The following is a 25,013-nucleotide window of genomic DNA, read 5'->3' on the forward strand; positions in this document are numbered from 1 at the left end:
AAACTAAATAGAGGTGATGGTTGCACAACATTGTGTATGTACAAAATGCCACTGAATCGTATCTTTCAAAGCGGTTAATTTTATATTATATGAATTTCATCTCAACAGAAATAAAAAAGAAATAAAAGGTGCTAAGAACCAGAAGATTGCTTAAAGCTATCCAGCCTTTACCAGCATATAGGTGTGATTCGTTTTTCTTGAAATACAGTTTAACTGGATTTGATAACGCTCCCAACAGCAGCTTCTAAGAACAAGAGCAACCTGCCGAAATTTCCTGCATGACAAGACCAACACCAATATTGGTAAGGAACCCCTTAAGGCTGATCTAATCTTTGAAGCTTTTAGCCTTAACACTTTTTGCTGTATTAGCAGTTTTAGTGTTGAAGAAAATCACCACAAGAAATCTTCTGAGTTTAAAATAGATGAGTTTTTGAGACTCACACTTACTTGAAACCTAAACAGAGTAGTAGTTGATGATCACTGCTTGGCTTATCAGATTCTCCTCCATCCGTGTACATTACCCCAAGGACACTTACACGCAGAAAGTATCTCCAATAATCTCACAATTCACTGTCACAGCTGAAGTGGCCAGGAAGTGCACAGATGTTTAATGGCTTCTACTGTGTAATGGGCCTAAATAATATTCAGGTGAAAAGCTGCAGGATAAATGAGACCTCAACCATCAGACGGCCTCACACATTATTGCTTTGATGAGAAAATCATTTTAAAAGAACTTCTAGACCTGTAGTCACTCAGCCAGTGACCAGGAAATGCAAACCTCATGGCTTACTGCCCTCCTGTTACATACACCAGGTATGTCTGAAGTCAGATGTTTTCATAGTCTGACTTCCATTTCAAGCTTCTGAGAGAACAGGGCTGTTGTTTTAAACTAATGTGGCAACCCATTTGCAAAATGAGGGAAAAAAAAGACACATATTGTTATATAATTTTGGTCAACCATATAGTAACTATTTTGCAAGGATAGTCAAAGATAATTCCCACTGGATATATAACTTATGGCATATTTATTTAAATTTTAGATTGTCTCTTTTCTTGTCACGCACCTAAATGCCTCAGTCCTATGGGTATCAGGCTGCCTTTCGACAAAGGTATCCATTTAAAATATGCCATTCCTAAATTATGCCCCGGAAGAGCTGCTCTTTCTTGGCAATTTCTATGACAAACGAAACTTAGGTGAGCAGCCTCTATCCTTGCTGCTCAACGGTAACCAGAGACAACGCCAAGGTGGCCAGAACCATGACCATCTGCTGTGTCTGCTTCCTGTTGCTGCCTCTTCCCCATTCCATCCTAGCCCCAACCAAAGCTCAAGGGCAACCCTTCCTCCACCGTATATGGAAAACAGTGCTCCAGCCCTCTGCTTCCCACAGAAAAGCTGGAATTTTTGATTGATTTTTATCTCACCTAAAACGCCTTCACTCTTGCATGCTGTCAACTAACCACTTGCATCTTGAACCTTTTCCCTCTTAATTGTCCGAGGAGGAATAAAGGTTGTGACACTGTGAGTATTGAGCTTCGTCATCTTTATTCCTGAAATTCGGAGGCTGAGAGACTGCTATTTAAGATTTCTCAAAAGACAAGCTGGCAGATTTGGGCTGATGTCATGGAAGGACATTTCTTGATGTAAACATTAAACAATTCTGAGCATATATATATTCTTGAAGTTATCATTGTAGAGAATGCATTGTGGCCTCAAGTTCCACAGCAGTGGTTTTCTAGGAGCGCATTAAAACAAGTGAAAAGAAACAGGTGAAATTAATTTTAATGTAGCTTACCTGACAGAGTATATCCAAAATGTTTTCATTTAAACATGCAATATAAAAATTATTAATGAGATATTTTATGTGCTTTTCGCTGTAGCAAATTTTTGATATCAGGTGTTTTTACGTTTATGGCATACCTCAATTTGGATTTTTCATCAGAAATACTTGATCTGATTTAGATTTCATAAAATACCCAGTTGCAAAGCAGATCTACATACCCAGGTTGTTTCAAATATACTTAGCTTTCCAATAACTGAGTCAAATATCAGTTTTTACATTTAAATCAATTAAAATGTATTGAAGTTAAAAATTCAGTTCCTCAGTTGCCACATTTCAAGTGTTTAATAGCCAGACACGTGTGGGTCATGGCTACTCCATTAGACAACAGAAATGCAGCTGATTACTTTGCATGTTTGTGTTTCTCGAATGTTGCTTCCTGATGGAGAAGCTTTCATTCGTCGTCATATAGTAGAGGAGGGAACAGAAAATTTGAAAACTCTTCTAGGACAAAAAGATTTTTCAAGCGGTTAGGAATCAGTGGCTAAAAACATCTGGAATACAAAGTGGTCCACTATTTTGAGGCGCTATGTAACAATCTGCGAGGGCACGAAGGGGTCAACTGACGTTATTCCATCTGCCTGTAACCAGTACAGTAGTTCACTTGAAAAATACAAAAGGATGCTTTTCTAAAAGGAGAGAAAATCAAAGAACGTTAATACTGAATCATGTGTGACTTCAAATCAGCTGTACATAACTACTGCACCATGCCAATTACACCTTAAGTGTGTATTTCCATAAGCACCTACCAGAGATTTTCTGATCACTCAAATTAAGCAGTGCCCATATCCACAGTCCTTTTTAGATAATCCACATCATTGCGAGGTCAGGGCGAATTTCGGGAGCAGAAAAATCTTTAAACCTTGACCCGAAACAAGTTTACCAACAGCTAATAATCACCGAAGACATTCTAGACACACTGATTGCATCTCTCTGGCATTCCATCTCAACTTTCTTTTGTTTTCGTTTTTTTCTTTCTTTTTTTTTTTCAGTTTAGTCACTTGGGAATGTCTGCTTACAAGACTGGTGGGGGTGGTGACATCAGACCTCCCCGGCTGATGCATTCAGGCTGATCAAAATCCACAATTAACTGCAGAAACTCTCCCTTTGGCCAACACTCTTAAACTGAACATGGCAGGTGGCGGAGGGTGGTCTGAAGAATTCAAGACAGCCATAAGATGTCAACACGGGTTATCTGCCCACAAACGGTGTCTTTTCTGGGGAAGCTGCATGCATTGTTATTCCACAAGCTGCGGTTGCCATGTTATCTCGGTCACACTACTGGGAACACATTCGGGAATGTTAGCACCAAAGGCAGAGACAGAAAAGCTGTGCCTGGTTATCTGAAACGGATTCTGATACTGAGGAGGAAGTAAAAGAGGGTAGCGAGGCCAGGCTGTTTGGTATAACTGCCAAAAGCATTAACTATTCCACAGTAAGTGACCAAGAATTCACGGTAACCAGACTGTGCAGAACCACTTCGGGGACAGAAGCTGACTGTAGCCCTAAATGATCCAAACTGTCCTTGGTTCCTTTTCAATCGCCTGCCTCAACGGGTCACTCCTGAGTGGTACTTTGCACCACAGAGGCAACTAAACACTTTTTCTCATCATGGACCTTTAGTAACAGTGTGATAGCATTTTACGTAAATTTGAATTATTGAAAGTTGAATTAATGTCATAAAAAGATCTCAGTGAAATCATATTTTGAGCACAATTCAAAAGGATATAAACCTCAAATTTTCAAAGATACCCCAAATCAAGTCATTTTAAAGCCAGTGGGTCAGGAGAACTGTGAACCACATTTTCACGGTGGCCACATGGCTAGGTCCCTTTAGCCGGTAAGCAGAAATACCCATGTTCTCTTGTTAGTGTGGTGTAGGCAGCACAGCTGCTGGTATCCATCAGCATGGCTGTGAGATTTTGGAGATCTCTGTGCTGTCATTTTAATATTCAGCTTCATTATAATTGAAAAATCTTTTTAATGTCTTATACTACATACTCATTCATTAAGGAGGGGTAGTAGTACTGAGCAATACACTTGCAGTTTGGGAATTGGGATTTTAGGATTAAAATGCTAAGAGTGAGGGAGGTGAGAAGCCCACCGTGATAATTCTCACTGATATTAGAGAAGAGGACAGTCTAAAATATCGAAGGGATGCTGTGAAAATAAAAAGAATGATTTAAACAATATACCTTTAAAGTTTATTTAAAAAAAAAAGAAAGAAAGAAACTCATCCTATAACTTGGCAAAACATAATTTAAAAAAAACAAATGTTGGCATCAGGGATGCATAGGCCTGAGAGCACATGTGTTGTCTGGCTAAGGCATGAAGCATTCTGTTTGATTAGCTGAGAGAAGGTAAAGAGAACCAGCAACAAGTACATGCTGAATGACCTGTTCTTCCAGCATCAGCCGAGGACTTCAAAGAAGGACAAAGAGAGATTGGGTTTGCGCATGTGCTGAAGACAGCCAACAAGGGTTAGGACAGGTGAGTCCCTCCAGTGCTCAGTAAGACACATCTCAACCGCTTAGCATCATCCACCTCCATGCACCCCTTCTGTGGAAAGTACTGCAGGGAGGAGGCGGGGAGAGGCAGCCATGCTCATGTCTGTGCGCTATCAGCCCAGAGGGGGAGGCTACGGCTCTTCACACTCCTTAAGGGGAAGAGAAGGGCTGTTTCCTCTGACTTCTACCCGTAAGTCATCAAGTGAGAGGAGTTGGAGAATTGCTTCTAGAAACTACAGGTGCCTGCACAAAGTGGATCTGTAACATGTCCCTTATTTGGACCTCTGCTTAGACAGACAAGGAGGAAAAAGGTGTCTCCAGATGGCCGATTACACTGCCAAGGGCAAGAACTGCACGAGCTGAGATAGAGTTGGCTGTGTGATTGTGTGATATATATTCTCAGGAAGGTCCCCCCTGCCCCCCGAGGACTGTCTCATGTTCCACGAGAGAGCCACCATGTGGGTGCTCGCTGCTGAGAACCGACAAACGGGAATAAATCACTGCTGGCCAGAGGACAGGAGCAAGCATTAAGAAAGGGCAATGACAGATCACACCCTTAGCCCCTCTCCAGGATAAATGCATAGGGAAGCAGAATAAAAGGATCGAGCTCTCCCTCCCAACTCCAAGTTTATGATGTGAAAGCTTGGCCTTAACACAGAGGCGATTGGGACTTTAAAGAACTTGTTGAGTTGTTTTTGGCTTACTTATTTTTTATTAATTTTTTAAATTTGTTTTTTGAAAAGGGTTTATTTGTTTTTTTAATAAGGAAAAGGGACCAGGGTGATGCAATACCTACCCACGATGTTATAAAAGGGTCTGCTACTCAGTGTAAAGAATTCAGCAGGGTACGTTTGGGATTGATAATTGTAGAAAAATAAAGCTGTTTGATGTCTATAATCTCTGTTATTAATACTGTTCAATATACCAGTCACACAAGTGTTTAATGTGTTTAAAAAATATAATTAAAAGAAAAAGAATGTTGTTCTAGTTACAGATTTATGCATCCCGCTTTTCACGTATATACTGAAAGTTCAGAATTGTAAGTATTTCGGATTTGAAAGCCTTTAAGAACCTGTACCTAGAATAGAATGTGACACCCTCTAGCTCAGATAATCACCCCTGGCAGAGGGTCCAGCTGCTGGTCATGAGGATGTTCCCGGGAGATAACTGAAGCACCAGTGTGGTATGACTGCTATGCTTGCAACTAGTAAAACACCCACCCAAAACATCCAGTTGTGTGCTACATAAATGAGGGGTAGATATACTGGTTTCCTAGTCAATCTCATCAGAGGGATTTTATTTACAAAGCCATCTGGGAGTTAGCATGGAAATACTAAATAGTACCTGAGTGGTAACCCTGAAAATGTTGCCCAAGTTGACTAACAACTCTGTTATTAACAGCAAGACTTCACCTGTATTATCAAGAACAGCCATCCAAGCTGAATTTAGGTTCAGAGAGTAAATATGAATGAGAGAGAAATAACCAAGATAAATAACGTGTCCAAAGAACAGCAGAATTCAGGAAACTGTAATGTGAAGAGACACCTATTCCAAAGAAAATGGCATAAAAAAATAACTAGAAAAAGAGCATGGCGACAAACCCACAATGACAAAGCACAACCTTAGGCTTCAAAATCATCTGTGATATATAGTCAACTCTAGGAGTAAGCGACCGTATCAACTGTCAAAACTGCAAGATCTAAATGGATGTGAACGATTGAATAGCTGTAAGTGAAAGGCAACATCCTCTCAACGTTTAAAGGAAGAAGTGCTTTGGGATTTGTACAAAGTTGATCTTTGACCTGAGTCCTCAGATTACAAACGATAACAGCTGCTTTTATTTGCTTGAAACATTGTCATGGGTGGTATGTTATTTTCGTATAGGTAGGGGACAATTAGAGGGTTAGGTAGAGGATGAGACTGAAGTTATTCCGGTCCACCTCTGATAGCACTAAAGACTCGTCCAACTTAATAACTGGACGTTGGAATCAAGGGAGTAGTAAGAAGATACCATGATCTTGTTCCAAGTGACCCGTTCTCCCCTAGAAAAGCTGCTAACCAGGCAGCAGACCCTCCAGCCCTTGTCCCAGAATCCGGGGGGATTTGGAGCCAGTGTTTCTTTTCATTAACTTCTTGCAGGGCCCTCAAACTTGTACATTTGATATCCTTTCCCTTTATCGAGGACCACGCAGTTACATCTCCTAGTTCCTTTAGCACTGCCTCTGGCATCCCTCGGTAGTTGTATTAAGAATTTTCATTGCAGGTAGTTTAGCTCCTGGCACGTGTAACACGGTAGGTGGCATTTGACAATGATCGAGAAACCGTGACATTTCTTAGGTAACACAGTATAATACGAAACTTTCAAAAACAAAACATATTACCTGTTTAGGCTGACCTCCCTTGGAGAGAATGTCAAGTAAATCTGCGGAAGAAATGAAATAGAAGCGTGGAAAAGCCACACGCTTGGTTTCCAGGTATTCCGCGAGAGCTTTTTCACAAAGAGAAAGCCTGTGTGAATGAAAAGTCTTTTTAAGCTTATCTTGCCCATTCAGTTAGGAAAAAGTCCACAAAACAAAACCCAGCTTCTCTTATCTGTCCCTTCACCATAATAAGCTCACTGTTTACCAGGTAACCTCCCTCCTTCTCTTTGACACCATGTTCTTGCTTGTGACTAATATGACTAATATGTAAGTCATGCCAAGGGGGAGGACACACACACACACACACACACACACACACACACACATACACACACACCATCAGCTGAGGCTAAATTTAGATCAGATTTTGGTTGATGTCATTCATCATTTTCTGAATGACACTCCTAATCAGCAGGAAGAGTACATCTGGTATCACTCAACCTGAGTACAAAATGCTTTAGTTAAGGTGTAATTGGTTTAAAGTCTTCCTTTTTCCACCGAATATATACAAAACACAAGTGGCTTCAACTTTTCTCTGGTGTGCAGAGGAGCTATCAGATCATCGTTTCCACTTTATTGTTCTCAGCAGCGCAGAGATGACCCAGAGCCCAAGCCTCCAAGATCACTGATTAAACAGAAAGAATTCACTTCTGCAGAAATCCACCCTTTTAAAGTTACGGCCAACTTTATCTTTGAAAAAAGATTCCAGATTATGAAATAATTTTGCTTTGCAATATATATTTTTATCTACCTTGCAGTAAAAAGTGATCAAAATTCTGTACAAACCTCCTTTTTAGTAGTTGATCTGCTCATTTTTAATCAAAAGCCAGAATATTATGACCACTAGCTGTTGTAGAATTACATGTGAAAAGTACAAATGGCTCTTAGGACAAGGATTTCAAAAGTACTAACATGTTCTCCAAGGATAATTTCTAATATAATTAAACTATATACAAAATAAAGGACTTAAGGTAACTGACTGCAATCCCAGTTCCTGACACATAGTAGATGCTTAATAAATGTTTTCAGGATAGCTCAATAAAAGACTTGACCAATCAACCATGTTGATTCTCTTGATAACAAGATATTCTAATTTTACTATTATGAGAGTCCTTTTAGAAAACAGAAGTATATTTTGATTTCTTTACATTAACTCACAAAACATATGTCCCACCTAATATAAACAAGGCAACTAGATAACTATAAGCAAAATTATAAAATAATTTAGTAGAGGTTGTGCCCACAACAACATGATGTTAAATACTATTAGGTACTTGAAAGAAATCTCATAAAGTTATAATAAATTGATTAATTTTATAGTTTTATTCTTACCTGTACTGCAAATCTTTAAGTTTTTCACAGAGATTTGGTCTGCATGTGGCTTCTAAAACATTTTTTATTTTAGCTGTCTTGAACATTAACTCCTGTGTGAAAGTACAACATGGAGCCATTGATATTAGAAATTACTTTTTAAAGTTTTTCATCCATTTTGGGAATGAAGAACATTCAAAAATTCAAATTAAAAAGTGAAGAACAAACAATGAGAAAGCAAGGTTAGAGACTTCTAACACCATCTCTGTTCATTTTTGCATTTACACTTTTAGATAAATATCAAAACCAAAGTAAAATCACACAATTTTTATCCAAATACATTCAATGGATGTTACCACCATTTTGGGTTCACACAGAATTTCTCTCTTCAAACCAAATAAATCAAAAGAATAAACAGAGAGAACCCAGGATCTTAAAGAATACATTCAAATGTGACAATGAGATGAATGCTAAATGATCTATGTATTCTTTCCTCTTTAAAAATTAAACAAAATAGAATTCCTCTGGGTGTTCTGCTTTAGCTAGAGGAAAATATTTAATCCCTATTTCCATATAAAAAGTATAGCCATTATTTTCTTCTGAAAGCTTCTCAAATCATTTATCATTATTATATGCACATCTCCATGTGTTCTCTGTGGCTCTTAGGAAACAAACAAATAACTGGTAGTATTACATTGATACTGGCTTCCCCTACTCGGTGGTCTACTTAATGAAGACGAATCTATCTACCATGCCTTCATGCCGGGGTAGGCAATCTATGGCCTATGGGAAACAGCTGGCCTGCTGCCTGTTTTTGTATGGTCTGAAGTTAAAAATGATTTCTACACTTAAATGGTTGAGAAAAAAATCAACAGAAGCCTAATATTTTGTGACACATGAAAATATGAAAGTCAAATTTCAGTGTCTATTAATGAAGTATTTTTGCATAACCACACCCACTTGTTGATGTCAGATCTGTTTTCTTTTCCACTACAATGGCAGCATTGAGTAGTTGTGACAGAGACCACATAAAACCGCAAAGCCTAAAATATTTACTAACTGACGCTTCACAGAAATTCTGAGACCTGTTTTCTAAAATGCAAGCAAATATTTACTTTTATAAACACAATGCCCCCAAATCATGTTTCTTTACAAGATTTTCATATTGTTTGGAAAACTTTGCTAGGATAGAAAACAGTCTGTCTTCTACTAACCTTAAATTCAGCATCTACTCCATCGAATCTTCTAGCATCTTTCACCAGCTGAATTCGAATATCTTCTGAACAGACAAAGATGCTTTCCAGGTGAGACCAAGTTCGCTGGACTTCCATCCAAGTAAAGATGACTGAGTCTGCTATGTTTAATTTATTTTGCCAGCTTAAGACTTGCTCAATGAAGTATTCCACATACTTGCTTTGAAGCAAAGTCTGCAACTGAACCTGAAAGAAAGGCAAAGAATTTTAAATAACAGCTAAATTGGTAGACTATAAGTACCACGAGAGAGAAACCATACCCATTCTTTTGTATTGCTGGATTCCTAGGACCTATCATGCAGTATGTGGAACAGGCATTCAATAAGTATTTGCTAAATGAGTCAATTAATGACTTTAAAAAAATCATATTAACTTTTTTTCCAAAAGTTAATATGATTTTTAAAAAGATAAATATAAGCAACTGCATTTAATACATCCTCTATAAGACAACCATGTATCTCCATGTAGGCAGAAAAAGGGATTGTGCACCAGCGTGCAGCTTTAAATAATTTAACATTATTCTTCATCCTCTCACTCTCTTCCTGGTCCCTGTCTATTAATTATTCCAAGGCCCTGGGTCCTTTTTCTTTTCTTTTTTTTCCAGTATTAAAGATAAAACAAACTTTCCTCCAGCTTGCTAAGCCCTCAAGCTTCCTCCCCTTTTCGTTTACTAGCGAACTTTGCAGCTTTCTTAACTCCAAGGCTTACTTTAATCGCTTGCAGCCTAGCAAACACTTCTCACCATTCGCTGACACCGAAATCTCAGCAAGTCGTCGAGTAGAATGGCCTCTTCTCATTCTCCTTCACCTCTAAGTATTGGATACATTTCACTCTTCTTTTTACCCTCAGCTTTTCCGAGATATTATTGACATATAACACTGTGCAAGTTTAAGGTGTGCGATGCAATGATTTAATACATGCAGCTATTGTGAAATGGTTACCACACTAAGGTTAGTTAACACCTCTAACCCCCACATAATTACCTTTTTTTGTGGTGATAACATTTAAATTAAAATCTAGTCTCTTAGGCATTTTCAAGTACACAATACAGCGTGATTAACTACAGTCACCGTGCTGTACATGAGATCCCCAGAACTTAACCATCTTATACCTGGAAGTTTGTACCCTTTGACCAACAGCTCCCCATTTCTCCCCACTCCCCAGCCCCTGGCAACCACCATTCGATTCTGTTTCGAGTTCAGCTTTTTTTAGATTCTACATATAAGAGAGAACATACAGTAGTGGTTTTTCTCTGACTTATTTCACTTAACATGATACCCTCAAGGTCTATCCGTGTTATCACAAAAGGCTCGATGCCCTTTTTTATGGCTGAATCATATTCCATTTTACACACACACACACACACACACACACACACACCTTTATCCATTCATCTGTCAATGGACACTAAGGTTATTTCCATGACATTTAATTCTTCTTTGGGAGAAAAACTTACCCTGTGGTTTCTATGATACTTCAGTACCCTTTTTCTACTATTTCTTGGACCATTCTCTCTCTCTTCCTCCTTTAATATCTCCTCCTCTTGTTCACCAAATGTAGACTTTTCTGAAGCTCTAGTCTCCATTGCTTATCTTCTTTACCTCTCATTATCTAGCTTATCCATTCTTAAGATATCAACAATGACTTTCCAACCTACGGTTCTATACCAAACCTCTGTGCTGAGCTCTGTGTCTGACTTTCCACCTTTACATAAATGTCCCTCACTCTAAATACACCAAAAATAACAGAGCATCATCTCTATAGACCAGATTCTTTTCCTAAGTGACTTAAGTCTCATAATAATAATAATAACAATAATAATAATAACACTACTGTTATTTTGTGCTCTGAATAGTTTGTCTCTTTTACCTTTCCTATCTTTCATGTCCAAAGAGATGCTAATTCAACCTTAGAATTCAAGACCATATGTATTATGTGCTCTGGCCTGTGTCTCCAGACTTATTTTTTATTACTCCCATAAAAAAAATTATATTCTAAAGAAACTGAACTCTTAAAATTACCTTTGGACTTTCTGTCATTCCAAGATGCTACTAACATTGTCTCCATTGCCTATAACACCCTTTTCTGATCACCATTCTTTGTTGAATACCAGCCCAACCTTCCCAGTTCAGCACAAGCATCACCACCTTACCAGGCCCTCCTTGAGTCTTTCACCCTCCGCATCCTAGAGCCTTTTTCTTCTTAGACCCCTTGGAACCCTCTGTCTCTCTACTCAAGCGCAAGTTCCTTGAGAACAAGTGTACATTCCTTTTGACCCCACCCAAATGGTACCATGCTCAGAGCTTGATACAAGTAGATGCCCAATGAATGAATAAATAAATATTGACTGTTGGAATTTGGGAAAAGTCTAAAATTGTAATTTCAAAGGAAAAAATCTATAATAAAAATAGCTATCTTACTTGGTTGTGCTCTAGAGTTTCAAAAAGTTGTTCATCAGACTTTAGTAATGGAACGCCTGTCCGATAGTGAACTTCATAAGAAAACTCCATGGTCGCCCAGGTCTGACTGATTTCAGTAATAACCTAGATATAAACACTGTTAAGTTATGTCCACAAAAGTTTAATTTAAGACCAACAGCTAGGCTAGCATCTGGAAATTTTTTTTTTTAATTTACAATTTTCAAAAAAAAAAAGTGATATCAAATAACATTGTCCATCATTTTTTCCTCCAAATAATTCATGGTGATGAGGTTTAGAGAATAAATTGCATCACACAAAAGGAACAGACCAATATCAAATGTCTGTTGGATCTGACTTTCACATCCTTTGTTGAATCAGAATGCTAGAACAGGAAGGGACTCAACCTTTTGAGATATTATTTATGACAGGTGGTGCTCCGAGTGCCTGAGTGTGAATCCCAGTTCCCCTACGTGAACCTGGGTAAGTTAATTACCCCACTCTCTACCTCAGTTTCCTCATCTGTAAAATAGGGGCAATAACACTACCTCCCTACCTTCATTAATTAAGTGAATTAACATAAACCAAGCACTGAGAGCAGAACTTGCTACAAAGTAAATGATAAGTGTTTTCTGCTATTAGCATCAACACTGGGCCATACCTCGTTTCCCACATTCCCTGTGGCTTAGAAGAATCCATTTCCTGCCCAAGTCCCCGTGCTAATGAGCACAGAGAACAGGCTAGCACCCAGGTCCCCACACAACCATGGCCTGGGGACTTCTCCCTGTATCTGCTTGTGTACTAATACCCAGAATTAGCCCAGTGTGAAAGGAAACAGTACCACAGACACTACCTTTTCAGTCCCCAGCTCTTTGGCTGCTTTGTCCACAATGCTTCGGACATCATCTTCCACTTGGTGTAACCGCAAGGCTAACAAATCTGCCAAAGTGGTGGCTTCGCTTATTGAAAACTCGACCTGATTTTAGGAAGAAAAAAAGGGGCAGAATTTATATTCCACATATAGTAATGGTTCCTTTAACCTAATGGCCAGAGGAATGAATCGTAGCTAAATATACTCAAGTCAGCTGTTGAGCACGTCGCTGGTTCTGAAAAGTGTGGACAATCAAACACATTGCTTTCTAACTCCCAGTTACTGGGAGTTACATCACCCACCAAAAGCTATGGCCAAGGTTGAGGCCACATTCACACTACATCACTTTCTTTTGTTTCATTTCCTCCCCTTGTCAGCTCATTTCTTATCTCCTTTGCCCACAAAACCCATTTTTAAAGAGACTCACGATGTTCATTTATTATAATTTGGTTGAAATCCCAGGAATCAGGTACTAGCTCATTTGTCTTTTCTTCCTTCAATACTCTGTTCACTGAACATAATTCCCAGTTGCTTCCATGATTTAACCTAGTTTTATCACTAATTTAATCTTAGTTCCTTGGTTAAAAAGAAAATACTTTCACTCCCAGTGTCATCAATCATATTTATCATGTGAGAAAATAATTCACATTTAGTTCTTCTTGTTGACTTGCCCCACTCACCCAGTATTTGCTAAGAAGGTCTCAGCTCTTTCTAAATGTCCAGAGACATCCACGTCCCTTGCAAATGAAGAGCTGATCCAGCCACATGATTGCAGGAAGGTTATTTCTTTCCTGCTCCTGCTAAGAATATCCAGATCCTGCTTCTTGGGTGCTGCAGACCTCTCTGGCTCTCCCCACCCTGTAACACTCCTGACAACTATCCACATCTTTGCATAGGGGGACTAAACATCCCTGTTTGCCCAGGTCTGAGGGGGTTCCCAGGATGTGGGATTTCCAGTGCTGAAACCTGGAAAATTCTGGGCAAACCAAATGAGTGGGTCACCTACGTATACATCACTTTTGACCTCACTCCACAGCTGATGGGGGCCAGCGAGCCAGGTCTGTTTGAGAGTAAGAATGAGTAAGGATATAGAATAGGATCACCCTGATGAGTCAGATGGCTTGTGCACCGAACACGAACACCCAGCCCAGGTCCAAGTGCAGGTTGACTCTAGCCACTGCTCTGATGCCTCGGGACAGCCTTGAGGAAGGTGACTTTTTCTAAATTGTCGGCCGGAGAAAGTACCTTTTTCTAGCTTATGGAAAGGCATAATACAGGCGAGAGACTGTGGTAAGAAGAAATCTCACTGGAGGAAATGTGAGGACGGGGAGAGGACCGAGGCACGCAGTTTATTACATATTGGAAGATGCAAAGACTTTCTGAATGAATAAATAAATCAATTATAAAGTCTAAATACCCAATACCTAAAAGACTCTATGGAAAGTATCGTGATAATAACAGCTTCAGGGACCATTCATTGAGCACTTCCTACACACCAGGTCCATAGATACAATTTCATGTCCAATTTGTCCACCAACTCTGCACAGGAAGCATTACAGCAGTTTTGCATTTCACAGAAGGGGGAACTGAGGTACGGAGAAAAGGTAAGTTGCCAATCAGAGTTACTAAGTGCTAGAGCTGGGACAGTGAAGCCTAGGCCATCTCCACATCACCAAGCTGCCCCTTCCCTCAGTTTCCCCACTCTGCAAACTCTGTCTTCAAATCCGGAGAGCCTTTCTTCACAACGAGTGCCTCAAGCTCTAGAGTTGGCTGAGGAGAAAACACACATACCATGCTGCCTTTTATATATGTTAAACTGATAAAGGTCACCTTCTCTGAAAAATAAAGTGTAAGGTTGGTATATTTGCTCTTAAATAGAAACAGAAAGACAAGAAAATATAACCTCAAGTGGCCTAGATATACAAAAAACCATTTTGTACGTTGTAATACAATCAAAACCATCAAAATACCATCAAAAAAGATACCATTATTAAATGAATTGGGGGGATATCACCATTACATAAATACCTCTCCCCATAAATTCATTTCTATGCTTTCTGATGCTCTCTGAAACAAGGAAGAGTCATTGCAGCCATGTCATGCTCTATAAAACGGGTTCACATTATCTCAGTTGACCCTTCCAAGATCCTCTGATGTATGAGAGCAGAGGCCATCCCTCTTATCTTATTAATGAAAAACAAAACTCAAAATAGAGAGGTTATGTGTCTTGTTTGCAGTCACACAGCCAGTAAGAAATAAAAGGGAGGTGTCTCAGTCAGTTCAGGCTGCAATAACAGAATACCACGGACTGGGTGGTATAAATGACAAATGCTTATTTCTCCCTGTTCTGGAGGCTGGAAGTCCAAGATCAAGGTGCCAGCACAGTGAAGCTCTTGGTGAGGGCCCTCTTCTTAGTTTACATAAGTTTGTCCTCTTGTACCCTCAAAACGGCAAAGAGTAGATAGCTCTGGTCTTCTCATCCCTTTATAAAGGCACTCATCCCGTTTGTGAGGGTCCCACTTTCATGACCTAATTATTTCCCAAAGGCTCCACTTTCAAATACCATCACACTGGGGACTGAGGCTTCAACACATGAATTTTTGGAGGACAAATTTAGTCCATACCAGGAGCTAAAGCTCGGATACTTGCACGTCTAGTCTATTGGTCCTGTCTCAGGAGCTTCACCTCTTCATGTGACCAGAGAACTTTTCACAAATCCTACTTCCTCCCAGATGAATAATGTAAACCAAAGAGTAACACTTCACAGTCACAAGAATATTCAATTAATGAGACTCAGCAAACTGACCCCAGTGGTCTTCATCAGCTGGTGCCAATGTCTGTCTCTGAGGGCAGGGCTCTGTAACTCCGTGACAGCTCTCAGGGAGGTCGTCATGTCCTTTACAGTGCCTTCCAGGCCTGCATAAGCATCCCAGGCACGCACTTCCTTGTCTAGTGACCAGATTTCCTAGAGTGAAAAATACACACACACACACACACACACAACAAACAAATAAACAAAAAAATAAAAAACAGGTCCCCATATATAATGACACATTTCATAATTTGCCTCCTTTGAAAGAATAAATATACACTTCCCTGAATTAAGAAAGAGAGTAAAAACACTGAAACCCCAAGGTTAAGAACTAAAAAGAATCCACTCCCTCATATATGAGTCTACTATGTACAAGCCACTTGGACACACTGGTTTCTTATTCACAGGTTCTAATTGAATGTCCCATGAAGAAATCCACGGGACACTGAATGTAGGGAAGTAACAGAGTTTATAGGACATGTTCAATGAAGAGTGTTTCCTCTAGAAACATAAATAAGCAGAAAACTGAGATTGTTACCTGGATTACTAAGATCTTCCTCTGAAGACCTGACTTGTTTAAATGGTAGCCTTGAAGTGCTGGTTACCTTTGCGGATTTGTTCCTCGGGACTTAAAGAGTTCATGACTTCAAGGTATGTCAAATAGGGTCCTTGACTAAGCTGTCTTCTCGGCCCACACAACGTGAGTAATTATGAGTGAGAAAACCCATAATAAAACAATAATCTCAGCCCAAAGAGAAGGACAATGCCACTTGTATAAAAAAAAATAATAAAAGAGCTTCAGCTGAGAGTGGGAGTTAAACTGTCACTCAGAAGTGAGATGATCAAATGGTAGAGGAGATAAGTAGGGAGTGAGCACAATAATGATATAGGGACCCATGACATTGAAAAGCATGATGGGACATTTTAGTTAGGGTCTGTGGGACAAGGATAATATGGGAGAACAAACTGGGAAGAGTCAGTAGGTGAGAAGAAAGCAAAAGGCCCTACCGCTTGTAAACTGCCTTTCCCTGCTATGCATTTTGGCTTTATCTAAAGAGGTTCTACTCTCTTCAGAGGTATGGCTCTGGGGACTAGATACCAAAGCCCAAAATTCAGATAAGCTCAGTTTGTATATATTGAGTTCCTGGGATACTGGAATAATCAGTAATATGAACAAAGATCATGGTGTTCCATATAAATCCGCAAGGCGCATACTCCAATTAGTTTCCCCAAATTCTAGAACCAAAACATATCTTTTAAGGTACACAATGCTTACAGTTGCTAAGGAAAGAATTCAAAAGCTTTCAGAAGCCTTACCTCTCAGTCCTGGTACTTTTAATCTTAACACCCTCCATCCCAGACAGCTTTAGGGAGCTCATGACTACTCATAAATTCACTAGCCCTAATATGCTTTTATCCACTCATTCACAGAAAAGCAGGTTTGATTAAAAGCGCAACTGGCTGAGAGTGAGAAAGAAAAAAAATACTCTCATATCATCCTGTGTGAAGTAAACCAGGACATGCAGCCCAACACACCAGATAGCACCAGGTTAGAGAAGATGGAAGGAGGTGGTGCTGAGAAAGATAAATTGTTGTAATAGACAGTTATGGAACTTGCCTTGGCAAACCTTCTGAGTTCTACATCCATCTGTTCTACATTAATCTGTCTCCACTGGGTTTTAGTCCAATTATCAATGCTTCTCTGAAAACGCACACGCAGATAAAAGTGTCAACAACATTTGGTGAAAGCAAAATATATAAACTGATGATACACAGTGGTTCTATTATCCAGTGGAAAGTCAATTACTTAAATATTAACTGCACTTGTCAAAACTTTCCTATCACCAAAACAAAAACGTTGTCAGAACATGTGAAGCTTAAGGCTAAAACATGATGATATATTAGTGTCTAGCAGCAATGACCAATGCCATACACACACCATCATTATTATTTAATCCTGAGTACTTTGAATGAATTGGATAAGTATATGACAATTAAATATACCAGATTTTTATTATTCTATGTATAACATAAGATTTCATAAGAATCTTCATCCATTATAAACAAAACACTCAATTTTTTGACTATGTTCTGTTTTCCTCATATATTTCTATATGGTTCACAACTAACTTCAAAAAAAAATTATCTATAATGCCTGTTGCAAAATGCCTAGCTCCCTAGAACTTATAGTTACACTTAGGTTTGTAACTTAATTAACCATATACAAATTAACTTTATGTTTAGTCAGGTCTGTCTATAGATAGATGCACAAACACATAAGTACAAGCATGGGAGTACACAGGAATCTGCACGAACAGGTGTATATATTACATGTGTAATATATATTTATGTATTAAGTTTTATTTATGGCCTACATAGCCTCCCAAAAGGATTTGAAGCAGTTAACTCATTATACACAAGTTCATTCAGAACTGAAAACAAAAACAAATGATTCTTCAGAGAAGAATCTTATACTAACAGAGATATACGAACTCTCATTCTGGAGGGAAAAATCTAATGTCCACATATTTCAAGAAATGAAACCCAAACAGAACAATACAAATGCTAAAAAGTGTTTATTTATACAAAAGAACACTAAAAGGAAAAAGTTTTCTTTAAGAAAAGCAGTGACTTACTCTAACATAAATAATGACATCCCAGAGTCCCTTGAGCAATTTTATTTCTTTGCGACATTGCTTCATTTGTTTGTACTCTGGAAGAGACACTTCAAAAAGATAAGTCGATTCCTGCATGTGCAACATTTCTTCCTCTAATGCCTCAAGCTCTTGATTTGCCTGAGCAGAAAACACACACATGCACGTAAACACCCTTAACATCCAACAAACTGCCAGACACAGCGAAACCACATAGATTTACAACTCGGGTTATGTCAACATTTACAACTTTGATTTAAAAAGAAAAAAAAAAATAATCTGCAGTATAATTACTGGCAAAATGTAGAAGGCTTTAGATGAACCAACTCACAGCGACTTAAAAAGTGAGAGTAGACTATTAATAAATACATTAATTAGGTCAATACTCTCCCTATCCATATTTCAGCAAAATTTGTTGTGGCATCAGGTTGCTATTCACACTGCAATATCCTTTCATTATATAAGTTATAGGTTTCCTTTTTACAAGCTATACCTTTATAAACAATAACTGTCATTCTCTTAATTTTACAATTTTTCCTCTTGCTTTTCACTGTACAGCTGGGTACTTTGCTGGGCACCAAAAGATGAGGCTCTAGAAGCTTCCACTTAATGAAGAAATCACTTCTATTCCACTTACATGAACTTAATACACGTAGTTCTTAACAATTATGCTTAGATTGTTCATGAAAATTTCATAAGACATTAAACAAAGCTAGCCATCATCTTAAGCTGTTTCCCTGTTAACTATCTTTATAGCACATGCGTGTTAGGCAAGTATCCAAAAAAAAAAAAAAAATTACAAAAGCCAAAAAACCGAATGAAAGCTAAATACATGTTTTTTTTGTTTGTTTGTTTTACTGCTGTGCTTAATATACATGAAGTAATGGATATCAAGCAATTCATTTTACTGCAAATTTTATGAATGGAAAAAAAAAGAATAAATCACTTCTTTAAAAAAAAAGACGTTTTAGATTTAAAAAAATATCCTAGAGATTATCAATAGCACAAACTGAACTGAAGAGAATTTGTGAAATGAAACACTGGAGCTAAAACCACACAGCACAGTATGAGAAATTGCACTGCGTCATTATCTTCACCAAGGCACACCAACCATCCCATCTATGTAGAACAGTTGATGTTTCACAGCAAATATACGATGACTCCTTTTAATCTTTCTTAATAAACCAACTCTTAAACTTCAGTTTTTATTAACATGGTGGTGTATTCACGTGGTAAAAGTTCAAGTGCAGAAGAGTTTGTAACACAGGAAAAGCTGGAAAACCAGGTTCACTCTCCAGTTCTTTTGGTTGCTCTTCCACTGACTGTGTCGTCTGAGCACAAACTGCTCCTTGATTTATCAAGTTTAGACATTACACTAGGTTACCAACTTTGCGAAAAAAAGGACTTCACCTTGTTTTTCCACTTTATATTTTCTCCCATCCTCCTCTCAATATCCAACAATTATATTACTTGGGTTCTTTTGACTTTATTTTTAACTTTAAATATCCATATTTACTCCTTTTGTGTTTTAACTTTCAATTCTCTTAATTTTCTACTACGTAAAAAAGAATATTCACACGGCAATATCCTTCCATTATATAAGTTATAGGTTTCCTGTTTACAAGCTATACCTTTATAAACAATAACTGTCATTCTCTTAATTTTACAAATGTTTTATTATGAAAAATTTCACGTGCACTCAAGACTGTGGGTGTGAGCATACATACCATCCAGCTCAAGAAATATGTTACTAATAACTTTAAATGGCCTTCTCAATTTTATCCCCCTTCTTCCCACTACAAATTTAATCACCAAATTTTTATTTAATATTCCCGATTTTTATATTTTCACTACTGCTTTTCATATGTATGTACTGCTAAATGCTAAACTGTTAACATGTATGTTTTTGAAATTTATATTAATAGTTTTATACTATATAGTAAGACATTTTGATTAATACTTATTTTTGAGCTACAGCTATATATTCATGAGGACAAATGTGAAGTTCACGCATTTCCACTATCGTATAGTACTACCCTTTATGAATATACTACTATTAATTTATTCTACTTCTGATGGCCATTTAGGCTTTTCCTCTATTTCACCATTACAACTAGGACTGTTCACTTCCCCTGGTATAAACATTTTACGCAGAGTTTGTGTTGTGCTTTAATGACTTAAAAAATCTTCCAAGAGTTTCTAGCATGAATGAATACTGAATGATTGCTAAAGAGTCTTTGGAATTTCCTGAGATGATTATATGATATTTTCTTTTTCATCTGTTAATATGATGAATTATATGAATCCCCTAATGTTGAATCAAACCTGTTTTCCTGGAATGAACCCAACTTGTTTATAAGTTGGTATAATTTTCTTACGTTTGTTGTGTATGCTTGCATCTAAGTACATAAAAAAGGCTGGTGTGTAATTTTTCCTTTCTCATACTGTCCCTTTATGAAAATTAACATGCTGCACAGAGTAATTTTTGAGTGTTTATTTTTCTTCTGGTCTCTGGAATCATACGAAGAACATGTTTTTTGAAAGCTTCTTGGAATTCACCTGTAAGGCCATTAGGACCTTTTATTTATTCTGTTGAAAGATTTTTTTTTTAAACTACTGGTAAATTTTTTCTTTTTCTTTTTCCTACTGGTTAATTTTTAATAGTTAAAGGACTATTCAGATTTACTATTTCTTGAGACAGTTTTGGTAAATTACATTACTCTAGAAATGTATCCATTTTGTTTAAAGTTTTCAAATTCCCTGTTAATTGCATTCTCTGATTTTTTTTTTCCCCCAAGTCAAGTTGTTGTCCTTTCAATCTTAGTTGGGGAGGGCGCAGCTCAGCTCCAGGTCCAGTTGGTGTTGCTAGTTGCAGGGGGCACAGCCCACCATCCCTTCCGGGAGTTGAACCGGCAACCTTGTGGTTGAGAGGACGCGCTCCAACCAACTGAGCCATCAGGGAGCTCAGCAGCAGCTCAGCTCAAGGTGTCGTGTTCAATCTTAGTTGCAAGGGATGTGGAACCCACCATCCCTTGCGGAACTCGAGGGATTGAACTGGCAACATTGTGGTTGAGAGCCCACTGTCCCATGTGGGAATCGAACCGTCAGCCTTCGGAGTTAGGAGCATGGAGCTCTAACCACCTGAGCCACCAGGCCGGCCCCCCATTCTCTGATCTTTTGAATATTTACTCTTTCTGTCCTACCATTCGCTATTTATTCCTAAGACTGTGAATTTTTCTCTTTTCTTTTTTCCCTTGTTCATTCCATCAAATATTTGTCAATATAATTAGTCTTCTCTCAGAATCAGATTTGGCTTTGCTAGTTCTCATCTTGAAAGACACACACTAGAAGTTTTTTCAGTGATGATTTGTGGGTGGTGATTAATACATTGCTTTTGTTTATATGAAATATCCTTATTTCACTCTTGTTATTCAAATATAATTTTATACAATTTGGAAACTATTATCCACTACCTCTGGCTTCCAGTGTTGCTGATGAGAAATAGCTTGCAGCCAAATTGTCTTTTCTAACAAGTGGTCTGTCTTTTCTATCCGTTGCTTTAGAGATCTTTTCTTTGCCTTTGGCATACTGTAGTTCACCAAGATGTGTCTAGATGTTGACTTTGCATTTATCCTGGTTGGGATTCAGTGAATTTCCTGAATCTATTCATTCATGCCTAGACCAGTCCTAGAAAAATCTCAGCTATTATATCTCTGACTATTGTCTGTCTAATATTCTGTTTATTTTCTCTTCCAGGAAGTCTGAGTAGAAGAGGTAGACATTATTCTAACTCCTTACTCTGGGTCTCTTAATCGCTTTTATTTTCCATCTCCCTATACTTATGTGCTGCCTTCTAAGTGATTTCTTCCAATGTCATTTGCATTTCACCAATTCTCTTTTCAGCTTTAACTAGCTCTCTAACCCATCTGCTGAGTTTTTTTAATAATTATGTTTTTCATTTTCACAAGTTCCTGCCCCATTTCTAAATTTAGCTGATCATTGCTGACAGTCTCAAAACTGAGAACTTGCTTTTTTTCAATATTATCTTTTGTTACCTTAATAAATGTCTTCTAATATCTGATGTTTTATATGAGTCTATGTCTGTGGTTTGCTGTTTCTGCTGGCTCTTATGCAGGATAGTGTGTTTATTCACTGTTTTATTATAAACTCAAATTTGACTGAACGTAATTTGTTGGACCCCTGAGGAGACTAGAATAAGAGTACTTTTTTTTTCCAGAGAAGATTTGGGTTTGCTTCTACTAGGTGCTTAGAAGAGCTACTTGTAACCATTTTCATTTCCTAGCCTGGAAATTCCTTAATCATAGGGGTAGTAAAAAAGTGAACCATAACCCATATGAGAACAGGTCTATGTTTACAAATTTCCAGAGGATCCTTTCCCCATTTTTTTCTTTTCTGTGTGCGTGTGTGTGTGTGTGTGAGTGTGTGTGTGTCGTTCATGTGCACACATGTGCCCTATTCTAAACCTTAGCAAGGACTGACAGGTAATCTCAGAGGCTCCCTTCGCAGGCTCCAGATTTTTCCCAAGCCACCCTTTCACTCAGGGTATATAACCTCTTAAGAGCTTTCCATCCTGGTTTCAGCACTCTTATTTTTTTTCCCCTGCCCTTTAGAGATTTCTCTTGTCTTCCTGGGAACTCAGCAACAGATTTAAAATTGCACATTTGTGAACATGTTTCAACATCTGTTCTACAAAAGAGGGATTTTCAAAATGTCTTGTCTGTCATACTCCCCAAAGCCCACAGCCCTTTTATTTTTAATCATTTCCCTATTACTTGTACTAATTAAATTATTCCTAGAAATACATACCCAGTTATGTTCATTCAAGTGCATACTGTATCTTTGGCTATGAAGAAACTATACATTTAATATAACTTTACCAAGGGATCAGTTATAACAGGAGAGATTCACCATACCACTCCACTGGTACCTGGAGGGTCAGTGGCTTCCCTCTTGCAGGGTGAGGTGCTTTGTGTATTAGGGTCTATCAAACCAGCCCAGAACAAAGCATATACATGCCTTTAGTTGAATCCAGTTAAATAATCGTTAAATATGCATGCTGAGCAAACACACAAGAAAATTACTTCAAGATATAGGTAACCCAGCCCAACTATATTCAAAATATCCCTTAACACATTCTGTAGGTACAATGATAAATATCTCTGACTTTTCAATATGTAAGTATATACTGTTACAGGATAGCATGCAAATGGTAGGATTCAATAAACGATAACTGTAGTAAATGTTTACATACAGCACATGGGTTAGTCAAGTAAAAATGTCTCCCCATTCACAATCTGTTCAGACCACCTGAAATTTAGACATACACTTAAAAAAAAAAAAAAGCAACTTATTAGCATATTCTAACCTAATCCTTTTCAGTGAATACATTAACTACTTTTCTTCAGCCAAGTGAAAGAGAAAACCTTATGCTACAGAATGGTGTTTTCTGAATGTGTGTAAAGCAGTTAAAACTAAATTCAACCCAAAATTTGTCAAGAGAGGTAAAAGCTGTGTTAGCTGCAAGCTTTTCACCAGTCTAACAAGTAACGACTCTCACCAGCATGAAGTAAAACCAGAATGGCAGCCTAGATGAAGAAATCAGAAAGATTCCCAGCTCCTGAATCTAAACTTCACAAAGTCATTCTCTCATTTTGGCTATTAGGTAAAAAATTCCTAGAGAAACACAGGGTATTTTTCTGATAAAAATGTAAAAAATTTTTCAAGCCTCACATGAATTGCCATTTTGAATTATTTGCCCATACATTCATTCTTAGAATCAACCATAATAAAGCAGTTCGTCATAAACTAGGATTGAACGACTCAATAATATTTGTATCCAGAGTTAAGAATAAGTTACGGGCTTTCCTTAACTATGATTAAAATTTAGTGGCAAAGTATCACTGACAAACAGTACAAGGATCAAAATTACTGATATTTAAAAAAAAAATTAGACAGCTATAATTTTAATACTAGTTGTGTCACTTAACAACTGTGTAATTTCTAGCAAGTTTCTTAATTATACATGATTGTTTTTTACCTGAAAATAGGAGAATAATAGACCTTGCAGGACATTTGGTTCTGTCCAAAAGGTCCTTGATATTTGGTCCTGTCAAAAACATCCACACTTAGAAAATGTCGCTGGGTTCAGAGAGCTCATAATGTTTATTTATACTTTTCCTTTACAGGATTAATATATTAAAAATACTGTCATGTTTTATTGATAGACTTAATAATTGTGTTGTGTCCATATTGCCAGTAATAACCCTTCTCGTGTCTATAGCCTATCTGGTAATGGCACATGGAGTCACATAGGTGGATTGAGGTTCAAATCTTGCAAAAGAGTGAGTTTTATATTAACTAGGCACGTTTTGTATAGGACCAAATTTCAAGGACCCTTTGGCATGAACCAAATGTCAGGACCAAATACCCAAATTATAGACAGGACCAAATATCCACTAATCATAACATCAGTTACATCATAGCAATATTACAAGAACTGCAAAAAATGATGTAAATAATATGCTTAGCAAAACTCTTGACATATATGTAGGAAGTGCTGAAAAAATAGTAGTTGTTACTTTCACTAGGATGACTGATAATGATAGTGATTTGGGGAGACATGATTTAAAGCAATATAATTTATTTGGGGAAAATTGTTTATAACTGCATTTTACATAGTTAAATCTCAACTCCTATAACTAATTGCAAAACTAAGGCAGAATAAAGCAGTATTTCAGTGACTAAATTTTACTTTCTAATATAGCCATTGTAACACACACAAGATAACTGAGATCAGCATTACCTTATCAAGCACTGTGTATGGATTTTCTGCATTAAAACTGAAAGGAGCAGAGAATCTGAATCTCTCTCTGAACTCAGCCTGCTTCTCCTGATCAGGGTGAGAAAAAA

General features: G+C 37.8%; 1 protein-coding gene across 2 annotated transcripts in view; it reads right to left on the bottom strand.

The window, feature by feature from the left end:
• The window catches only part of DNAH11 (dynein axonemal heavy chain 11), a 294,793-nt gene that overhangs the window by 210,422 nt on the left and 59,358 nt on the right, over positions 1-25,013 (bottom strand). For both annotated transcript variants that reach the window (XM_033088403.1, XM_033088404.1), the window contains exons 20-28: positions 24,907-24,993; positions 18,066-18,224; positions 17,048-17,131; positions 15,424-15,582; positions 12,600-12,722; positions 11,750-11,872; positions 9,291-9,515; positions 8,098-8,189; positions 6,727-6,853 (exon numbers count right to left, since the gene is read on the bottom strand). In XM_033088403.1, coding sequence (XP_032944294.1) covers positions 6,727-6,853; positions 8,098-8,189; positions 9,291-9,515; positions 11,750-11,872; positions 12,600-12,722; positions 15,424-15,582; positions 17,048-17,131; positions 18,066-18,224; positions 24,907-24,993 — 1,179 coding nt within the window. The remainder of the gene's footprint in view (positions 1-6,726; positions 6,854-8,097; positions 8,190-9,290; positions 9,516-11,749; positions 11,873-12,599; positions 12,723-15,423; positions 15,583-17,047; positions 17,132-18,065; positions 18,225-24,906; positions 24,994-25,013) is intronic.

This window comes from Rhinolophus ferrumequinum, chromosome 20 (genome assembly GCF_004115265.2).
Source record: "Rhinolophus ferrumequinum isolate MPI-CBG mRhiFer1 chromosome 20, mRhiFer1_v1.p, whole genome shotgun sequence".
Classification (NCBI taxonomy): domain Eukaryota; kingdom Metazoa; phylum Chordata; class Mammalia; order Chiroptera; family Rhinolophidae; genus Rhinolophus; species Rhinolophus ferrumequinum.